The sequence below is a fragment of the Nicotiana tabacum genome, chromosome 6, assembly GCF_000715075.1.
Source record: "Nicotiana tabacum cultivar K326 chromosome 6, ASM71507v2, whole genome shotgun sequence".
Taxonomy (NCBI): domain Eukaryota; kingdom Viridiplantae; phylum Streptophyta; class Magnoliopsida; order Solanales; family Solanaceae; genus Nicotiana; species Nicotiana tabacum.
In genome coordinates, this window is record NC_134085.1 from 189,868,224 (window position 1) to 189,878,926 (window position 10,703).

The following is a 10,703-nucleotide window of genomic DNA, read 5'->3' on the forward strand; positions in this document are numbered from 1 at the left end:
CTTGCGACACCCCGGTTAGGGCTATGTTGGGTTGTATATCCGCTACTCATTATCATTAATTTATGATTAAACTGGTTTTATATTTGTTTAACTGTTTTAAAAAGTGAATTGGGTTTAATTGGCTGGCCTTGTCTTCATGAGATGCGCCATCACGACCAGATTCAGGGTTAGGGTCATGATAGATATATGATGTGCTCAGGCAACTTTGTTATTCTGTCCATGACATCAGTTGTTTCCTCCATCGTAAGTAAAAAAATATTCTTTGCAAGCTTTATTAGAAGTAAAGGTAATCTATATTCCTACTTATTAGAAGAGGGAACACAGGCACCTCTCCGTCAACGTGTCTGTTCTTTTGAATTTTTTAATTTGTCTTGGGGTATTTATGTAATTTCAGTAATTTACAGCTCAACCTTATTGCTGACCTTTTCTGCCGTTGGCCAACGCATGGACTCCCAATTGATCAAAGCTAAAAACTCAATTCAGAACTGGTTAGAAGCATCCACTCCCAAAATAAAAATAACGAACAAAGGAAAGAGGACAACATCAATTATCCCAAAATCTAGTAGATCTCACCTAATAATTCAACGGAATTTGAGCAACGCATACCACAAAGAGCAGGTTTTTTTTATTTATGCTTTTCTGTTCTACTTTTTGTTCTTCTGCAAAAGGATTAGATCTTTGGGGTTTTGGCTTGATTAGCAATCTTTTCTTCAGCTTAGAAGAGGGAACATTGGTACCTCTCCGTCAACATGTCTGTTCTTTTGAATTTTCTAATTTGTCTTGGGTTATTTTCGTAATTTTAATAATTTACAGCTCAACCTTATTGCTTACCTTTTCTGTCGTTGGCCAACGCGTGCACTCCCAATTGATCAAAGCTAAAAACTCAATTCAGAACTTGTTAAAAGCATTCACTCCCAAAATAAAAATAACGAACAAAGGAAAGAGGACAACATCAATTGTCCCAAAATCTAGCATATCTCACCTAATAATTCAACGCAATTTGAGCAATCAGCTTTTTCGATTCACGCATACCATAAAGAGCAGGTTTTTTATTTTATATATGCTTTTCTGTTCTACTTTTTGTTCTTCTGCAAAAAGATAAGATCTTTGGGGTTTTGGCTTGATTAGCAATCTTTTCTTCAGTTTAGTCTTAAGATTCGTTTCAGAAAGGTGAAAATAAACTGAGGTTGAGTTCTGATTTGTTATCTATTTTTGTTAATTTGTTTATTTTGGATTTCTTATGCGAATTCTAAGTTCTCTTTAGTTTATTTTATTTTGCTACTTCCCTGATCTGTGTACTACGAGGCTTCATCTCCGCTCTTCATCTGGTAAGAATTTGCATTTTAGAGAAAAAATCTGTTTGACTTTCCCTATTTCAAATTTACATACTTGTCGATGCTCTGAATAAATGAGTTTTTGCTGCTTCGTTGGAACTGAAGAAAGGGGAGAAATTTACAACGGTTCTTACTTTGAATTTTAGGATTTTTTACGGGAATTTATTGTGAAATTTGGTGTGGATTTAAGAATTTTTACGAAAAATTTATTCTGGAAATTGGTATGTCGAAATTGTTTTAATTATTCTTTGTGCCGGGGGGGGGGGGATAGTTACGTTCTAAAGATTCTGTGTGTTGAAGATTTTTTGGTATTTGCATCGAAATAGTGTGTTTGAATTTCTAATTTTTGGTACAATTTTTTCAACTTTAGTGGTAACGCACTGCTTTGGGCAAACCTTTATATCTAAGTTTTCAATAATTAAGCTTTATTTGGACGAAATACATTCTCAACATGATCAAACACAACGATATCTTAGTATAGTGCAAGTGCTACTTATGCTGTTTTCAAAGTATAGTCTACAACAGGTTAGATTTTCTTTTATGCCTTTGTAAGAAATAATTATATTTGGAATGCAGAGTTGCACAAAGAAAGTTAAGAGAGTGCGACACCAAGTTATCTTTGTTTGTTGAATGATTATAAGCATAAGTATATTAATCTGCATAATCTTTTGTTACCAAGGAATGTCAATTAAAAGCATTTTGCTACCTCTTGCCTTTTCGTATACAAGTATGCTAAACTTTGCTGAGTAGGCTAGCTGTGATATAACAATCCACCTACAGATATTTCTCATTGCTTTTCATGGGATTTCATCTGGCTTTATTCTGCTCTGTGAATATCAGTACTTCTGTTAATATCAATACTTCTATTGACTTCCGTATCTTCTCCTTTGCTTCTCGATTTCTCTCGATGGTTTTAATTTTTTGTCAATAATACTTCAGGTGAAACTCACTCCATTATTGTACCGACTATTCTTTTTATTTACTTTGCTTCATATTTCCTCAGCAGCATAAGAGAAGAAGTTGCAAATAGATCACATCTTCAAACGATCAACTTAGAGTATGTTTTTTTAATTTATTTATGCATTTCTGTTCTACTTTTTGTTCTTGTGCAAAAAGATCAGATCTTTGTGGTTTTTGCTTGATTAACAATTTTTTCTTCAGTTTAGTCTTAAGATTCAAAGGTGAAAACAAACTAAGGTTGGGTGTTGATTTGTTCTCTATTTTTATTAATTTGTTTATTTTGGATTTCTTATGTGAATTCTAAGTTCTCTTTAGTTTTTTTTATTTTGCTGCTATCTACTTTCTTTAAAAGAATTGGTCTTTAGAAGACTGAACCCCAATAGATTGTTATATTTCTATTATTTACCACTAGAATGAACAACAAAATTTGTTACTTAGGGTCCGCTGACGCCTTTTCTGATTTGAATGATATAAATGCAGTCATCTTGTGGTAATAAAATTGTGAAAAAAATATCTTCCGTCCAAAGAAACAAACGGCCATATGCAGAACATACAAACTCTGACAAGAATGTCAGAAGACGTGATATCTATGGGCAAATATTGTCTGATAAAAAAGAGGCAATGTTACTACAACACCGCACCAAAGAACTTGAGTGACAAAAATGGAATAGTTCCATAAAATCGGCAGTTGATCCAGATGAAAGAGTAATGTATCAACGTCACCCTATGATTCGAAAACATAATGCTCTTATCATAAGAGAGGCTTCTTCCGCTGACGATGAAGGTTAGACTGAATTATTACTTTTTATTTACGTTATGTTAATGTAGCAGCAGACAGATAAATATTCATATTTTACTAAGTAATTATTTTATAAGCATTTGCTTGAATATATTAAATGTAAAATGTCTTTCATATTTGTCGCAGTTGGCAGCATCCATGTGTTAATACTTCCTCAAGTTCTTTTGATAAAGGAAAAAATGCTGCTCATGCGTTTTCTGTATTTGAAAGAGGTAAAGCTAGAACGTCTATGAACATCTTTGTTAGTACGTCACGGCTTAGGTGTACATCTAAATTGTGACAATGTGTGCCTAGGATCAACATCGCGCACATCTAAGGGACAACAAAATGTGTTCCCTACTACCACAAGCAAAGGTTAGTATTTCTTTTACGCTAGAGTAACACTATTCATTAGTAGAATATTTTTCATGTCTTTTTTTAAAAAATACTTATAACATACAGGTCATACCTTGACCAAAGTAATCCATAAGAAAAATAATGACAAAGATGCGGATTATGCACAATTAAAACATGTTCCAAATTGTAAATTTTGCAATGCAAAAAGGTTTCAATATGAATCTCCTGGATTTTGTTATGGCAGCGGGTGAGTTAAGTTAGTTTCGTATGAGCTGCCTAATGAATTATCAGATTTGTATAAAGGCAACACTGCAGAAGCTAAGCCCTTTCGAACCTACATTAGAACATACAATAATATGTTTGCCTTTACTTCACTTGGTGTAACCAATAATAAAGATTTGGCAAGGAGATATTATGGTATATATACGTTTCGAGTTCAGGGACAAATGTATCATTTTATACCTGATTTACTTCCTTCTGATAAAAAAGGAAGAATATGCAGTTATACTTTTACGATAAGGAAAATGAATTGGCTAATAGAATGGCTTGTTCAAGTAATATCAATGAATCAATTATAAAGAAACTTATGCATGTGCTCTCAATTAATTCATATTTCATTTTTTAAGAATCTTTGACAAATGTTCCGATACTATTTGATTATTATATCGCGCTTAAATGTGAACCAAAGTTAGATCAACGTGTATATAATCTACCAAATACAACATAGGTGGCTGGAATATGGGTACATGATAATGTTGCCGATACTATTTCTACACCTCATATTCGTATATACACATGTAGTGACAAGACTCAGTCAGTAAAGTATTATTATGGATGTTATGACCCATTACAATACCCGTTATTATTTTCATACGGTCAAAATGGATGGCATTGTAGTATTAAAAAGATCGCACGAAGAGATCAGCGTTATTGTAAATATGAAGAATTACCAAGTGTAAATAACATGTGTTCCATTGATGGATTTCTTGATATGGAAGCTCAGACTATGGAAAAAGTAAAACGAAAAAGAGAGACGGTTTCTTGCCGTGAGTATTATTGTTACAAATTCCAGATAAGAGAGGATGAAAAAATGAAGTCTTACATTGTAGAAGATTATTTCAACAATTCATAGTAGATGTGTTCATAAGGCTAGAAACACAAATATTAGATTTTTATTTTTTTAATCAAGATTTGTTTCGAATAGATGTGCTACAAGGACTTATTGATTTTTTAAGACTTGGTGAAAAGGAAGCTTCCAAGATTGGCAAGAAAACATTCCTCCCTGTTACTTTTATAGGAGGGCCAAGAGATATGCGTCAACGATATATGGATGCTATTGCATTAGTGCAACGTTTTGAAAAACCTGATATTCTTTTAACTATGACATGCAATCCGTCTTGGCCAGAAATAAACAACACTTGTTATCAACGGATGAACTCAAAATAGACCTGATGTAGTATCACGAGTATTCAGAGCAAAAGTAGAAGAATTAAAAGCAGATATCTTGAAAAGAAAAATCATTGGAAAAGTTGTTGCTTTTATGTATACTATAGAATTTTAAAACGTGGTCTTATGCATGCTCATTTTCTTATCATACTTAGTGATGAATACAAATTATTAACACCTGAATCTTATGATAAGTTTGTTTGCGCTGAGTTGCCTGATCGTAATACCAATAAGCACCTTTATTCACGCGTGCTTCAACATATGATGCAAGGACCGTGTGGTGATTTAAATCCTACAAATTCATGTATGGGGAAAAGAGGGTTTTGTCAATTTGATTATCCAAAAGATTTTGCTGAGCAAACATCAAAAGGAAAGAATTCTTATCCAATTTATAGAAGACGAAACACATGCGAACTTGTACATATAAGGGAATAATATTTGGACAATTCATGGGTTGTCCCATACAACCCTTACTTACTTCGTAAGTTTGATTGTCATATGAATATTGAAGTTTGTTCTGATATTAAAGTTTAAAATATATTTACAAATACATTTGCAAATGACATGATAAAACTGTTTTTTCTATACATAACAATGAAGAAATAGATGAAATAAAAGAATATCGATCTGCTAGATGGGTAACACCCCCTGAAGCGGCATGGCGGTAATTTGGTTTTCCTATTAGTGAAATGACTCAGAGTGTTTTTCATCTTCAATTACATTTAGAAGGGCAACAATTTGTTTCTTTTAAAAGTAGTGAAACTGTTAATAGAATTCTCAATAATCCGATGATTAGAAAAACTATGTTGACTGAATTTTTTGCTATGAATGCAACTGATGAACATGCTATAGCTATGCAATTATTGTATAAGGAATTTCCGGAACATTTTGTATGGTCTCCAGGATATAGAACGTGGACATGTCAGCAAAAACGTAACGTAATCGGACGTGTTGTAACATGCCACCCAACAGAAGGAGAGATGTATTATCTCAGGTTATTATTAATGAACATGAGAGGACCTAAATCATATGAAGATCTTCGCACTGTTAACGAGGTGCCTTGTAGTACATTTAGAGAATCAGCAGAAAAAGAGGATTATTATACTGTAACAATAGTCTAATTGAATGTCTGTCGGAGGCTGTAAGTTATCAAATGTCATATAGCTTGAGATGTTTATTTGCCACACTGTTAGTATATTGTAATCTTACTAATCCAAAAATATTATGGGAAATGTTTCAAGATTCAATGTCCGAAGACTTTAAACATTTCTCTGATTTTAAAGTTGTTCGGCACAAGGTTTTAAGCCATATCAATGATATCTTACACTCTATGGGACACGACATAAATGAGTATAAGCTTATTCTAGAGAAGATTAGAGCTTCTCAAACTACAAAGGATGCAAAGGATGTTCATTTTGAAAGAAATATAATTGTTAGTGAACAAGACTTGCTCTTACCGAAAAGATTGAATGTTCAACAATTACGCGCATATAATATAATAATTGACAGAGTATTTTCTGGAAAACAAGGAGCTTTCTTCATCGATGGTCCTGGAGGAACAAGTAAAACTTTTTTATATCGTGCATTATTGGCAACTATCCGATCTCAACGATTTATAGCTTTAGCAACTGTAACTTCTGGTATGGAAGCTTTTATCCTTCCAAGAGGATGAACTGCTCATTCACGGTTCAAAATGCCTATTGATATAGATGATAATTTTCGGTGCAACATTAGTAAACAAAGTTCACTCGCACGTCTAATTAGAGATGCAAAATTAATTGTATGGGATGAGGCATCAATGGCAAAAAAGAATTTGATTGAAGCTCTTGATGCACTTTTGAGAGATATTATGGACATCGATACAATGTTTGGTGGTAAAGTAGTTGTATTTGGAGGTGACTTTAGACAAACTCTACCAGTTGTTCGAAATGGAAAAAAAGAAGATTTTATTCATGAAAGCTTATTGTATTCTGAAATCTGGAATAAACTTGAGAAATTATACCTATCTAAAAATATGCGCGCAAGAATATATCCTTCTTTTTGTGAATATTTACTTCAAATTGGAAATGGAACAGAAAGAACTAAATGTGAAGACAAAATAGAGATTCCTGATTCTTTTGTTATTCCTTTTACGACTGAAGCAAAATCTTTAGATGCACTGTTTAGTGTAACGTATCCTGATTTGCATGCATTTTCTCCCGATTCATCCATGATAGCCTCTCGTGTTATTTTAACAACGAAGAATGACTTTGTAACCGAAATAAATAATATGTTAATCACTAAATTCCCAGAAAGGTCTAAAACATTTGTTGCAATAGATGAAACTATTGAACCGAATGATCAAAGCCAGTTTGAAGATTTTCTACATAGTTTAGATCCTCCTGGTTTACCGCCTTATAAGTTAACTCTAAATCCTTGTGAAGGTTTATGCAACGGCACACGGTTAACATGCTGTGACTTTAGAACACATGTCATAAGTGCTAAAATTGAAAGTGGTGATTTCAAAAGTACATATGTATTTATTCCGAGAATACCATTGTTAACATCACAAGATGAAAAAATACCTCTTCAATTTAAGAGAACACAATTTCCCCTACGCTTGTGCTTTGCTATGGCCATAAACAAAGCTCAAGGTCAAACATTAGATTTTGTTGGAATTTACTTACATGAACCTGTTTTTTCTCATGGTCAACTTTATGTTGCTTTATCAAGAGCGAAAAGTTCAAACTGTGTTAAAATACTGATTCACCCATCTACAACAGACAGTAATGATGACCATTCAACATATAATGTGGTTTATGACGAAATTATTCAGAAAGCTTTCTCGTAAGAAACCTAATGATCTTTAGCTCAACAATGAAAAAAGCAAGTTTTTAACTCCGCTTGTGTTTCAGTTACACTACTGCACCACAGCCGGTCCCAAGCCCGGAAGAAAGAGGAGGGTTCACTGTCTATCTATACTTTGCAATTTTAAAATGCAAGATGATTCCACCTATGTTTCAGTTATACTACTGCACCACAGTCGGTTCCAAGCCCGGAAAAAGGAGGAGGGTTCACTGTCTATCTATACTTTGCAATTTTAAAATGAAGGATGATTATTGAAGCAACATATATTGGATCTTCCAAAATCAATAAGGTATATATGCTTTAAGGTTCTTGCGAGTTACTTTATTACAAAAAATTTTCTCATTGTATGCGCCTTTAGTCGAAGTTATTTCTTTTATGAATCTTTATTTACACCACAAAAATTTTGAGATGGACCATATAGTTCGCATGTGAGGCATTGTCTCACAAGCAAATTATTTATTTGAACATGACACATGCATAACAACTACCAAACATGTTACAGTGCCCGTAGGTTCAATTACGATATGACTTTTCAATTACTACAAATGATTTTCTTTAATCCTTCATTTTCGATTTCTTGCTCACTATTTGATATTTGTATAGGGACCTGATTAAATTCGTCTTAGCGCCAAAAAGTGTTATATTGGGAGTAAACTCTGTTGTTATTGACCGGTCTAGCTCCAATACTCCCTCCTAGGGGACTCGCAAATGTTTGTCTCCATTTTGCTTACAAAAATATCAAAATTTAGCTCTTTTCAGTTATGTAAAATCTGGAGTTATCTTGGATGTACCTTTTGTTTAAAACTTCTCATCACGTAAATTTGTGCCTGCAAAACTCCAGAGTTAGGATGCTGCTATACACCATACAGTTCTTATATTACTTCTTCCTGCTTTTATCAGAACCAAATAAGTAGTAGCAACAAACCTTCATGTCAATTGCTCGAAATCTCTATGAAGCAAATCACGATTGACATGACTTCGTATGCAGTGGTGAGATTTGACTTCTTATCTAAGAGTTTATATTATATAAATCTCAATATTTAATATTTGATGCAAGGACATGACTATTAAACCAAATTAAAATTAGAATGGGGCATTATTTGATAGCTACTGCCTCTTTTTCTCTCGAACATGCTGCCATTATGGGGCATTATTTGACAGTACTGTGTGGCTTTCTCTATAAGCTTGCTGTTATTCTTCTATATTCCTTCTTCTCTAGGTACACAGTTTTCTTTACTTTTATTTTGGTTCTCACAGATGAATTTACGTCCTTGTTGTACTTTCTATTTATTTATTTTTTAAATAATTGTAGTATCTTAAGTTGCTTTTCAGTGTCTTATCTAGGAGGTTTCTTTGTGAATTACTTGATGGCGAAATTTATCAACTGAGCCACCTAGAAAAAACATTATGTTTGTTTTGCTCTTTTTTAGACTGTTGGTTTACACTTAGTTTGACGAGGGTTTTTTATAGTCTTGTGAACACTTTTTCAGTATCATAGCTTTCCCGTTTGCAAGGACTGAATGTATTCTCGCTTTCTTCATGATGCAGCAAGCCCCTCCGAAAAGCTTATGACGTAACCTTCAAGGACAGTCCGACGCTAGATATACTTTAAAGGTAATGCAGTTTTTGAAACGTCTAGCTTGTAACCATAGATTGGACGAAGACCCCATCTTCTACGCACAAAATTGATGAACACCACAAAGTCTTATAATAGATTGAGGTGACAAACATCACATAATTTTGAATGTGTCTATATATATCATTTTTCTGAGACATCTTTGTGACTGTAACCTCAAAAAGGGAAAATTGTCCGTGCTTAAATTTCCGATGCTGAAATTTCTTATTTCAGTTCTTTATTTTGTTAAGTTGTAGATATTATGTCGAATAACTTGAGATCACAAATAACTTATGTTGTATAAGGGTTTCAGTGTGTTTACATTGTAAAGAATCATAACTCCAATTGTTGGTACAATATGATTTTCTGTGAAAAAATGATTTATGTAATCTCTCATGTGTGGATATGTTAGTTGGCCATGTCATGTCGTTATCTACTTTTTTGCTACTGGTAGCACAATTTTCTCATTTACTTTCTTCTGATGTGTTTCAGCTGGTTCAGGATTCTCTTCGTGGTTGATTATTAGGTTAGATTAGACGGACAAACCATGTGAAAGGCAATTGTTCACTTGTTTATCCGAGGAAATAGTTCTCATGGAAGTCCTATTTATTTTCACAGTCATTCAATGTCTTTTCTTACTATAGTTGCAAATTCATGTTTGCTGCAGCTGACGCAGAACCTGTGAGTGAATTTTCAAATTCTCAAAAGCTTTCCAAAAAAATGTCTTTTAAGGTGCCTGCAATTTCAAATAAAAGCAAGAAAAAAGATACATCATTTGAATCTGAAGATGACGAGGTAAATAGTAATGAGGAGAGTGACGACTACCAAGAACAATATAGCGAACAAATTAGGTCTTTCAGCAGAGATCAAGGAAAGGATGCTGCCAAAGCTACAACAACTAAAAAGGGCAAGGGCCGTGGAATTGACCTCATCGGCAAATAAAAGCTCCCACTGAAGGGAAAATATCGACTTTGTACGCTTCATATTGTCTTCACTTCATTATGTTTATTTTCATGCATCGTTTAATGTTGTTGATGAACTCCTAATAAATTTTTTTTCCTAGCTCCTAATATTTTTTTGGCGTTGTGGGTAAAGTAAACACTTTGAACAGTTTAATATAAAGAACACACTTATCACTTCATACATTCTAAAGGATGCATACTGACCTTGTCCTTTTACAATGACCATTTAACTTCTATTTGTCCATTATGATAATTGATTTCATTTACAGTTTGCTTAAATTATTTAAAATTCCTCCTTACATTATCTCTTTCTTTTGATACATTGAAGCTTTCAATAATGGTCTGTCCCTCATGTTAAGCACCAAAAAGTGTAGAACTATCTGCTGACTATCTTTCTCGTAATT

At 33.5% G+C, this 10,703-nt stretch overlaps 1 protein-coding gene across 15 annotated transcripts; it reads left to right on the forward strand.

Moving 5' to 3' along the window:
• Positions 1-445: 445 nt before the first annotated feature.
• Positions 446-10,489, forward strand: LOC107791698 (uncharacterized). Of its 15 annotated transcripts, none has more exons than XR_012711075.1 (8): positions 454-618; positions 2,338-2,391; positions 2,775-3,078; positions 3,220-3,305; positions 3,388-3,447; positions 7,770-8,011; positions 9,271-9,336; positions 10,005-10,489. XR_012711075.1 is itself a non-coding variant. In XM_075256220.1 (6 exons), exon 6 carries the CDS (start codon positions 6,569-6,571, stop codon positions 7,703-7,705), a length of 1,137 nt encoding a protein of 378 aa, XP_075112321.1. In that variant the 5' UTR covers positions 446-618; positions 2,338-2,391; positions 2,775-3,078; positions 3,220-3,305; positions 3,388-3,447; positions 5,779-6,568; the 3' UTR covers positions 7,706-7,763. The 15 variants fall into 15 exon arrangements, 8 of the variants coding, with proteins under 8 accessions (XP_075112321.1, XP_075112322.1, XP_075112324.1 ...); XR_012711073.1 differs by lacking the exon at positions 454-618 and adding an exon at positions 8,623-8,712 and having other exon boundaries at positions 634-2,391; XR_012711079.1 differs by lacking the exons at positions 454-618; positions 10,005-10,489 and adding exons at positions 8,623-8,712; positions 9,830-9,978 and having other exon boundaries at positions 634-2,391.
• The last annotated feature ends 214 nt before the right edge of the window (positions 10,490-10,703 follow it).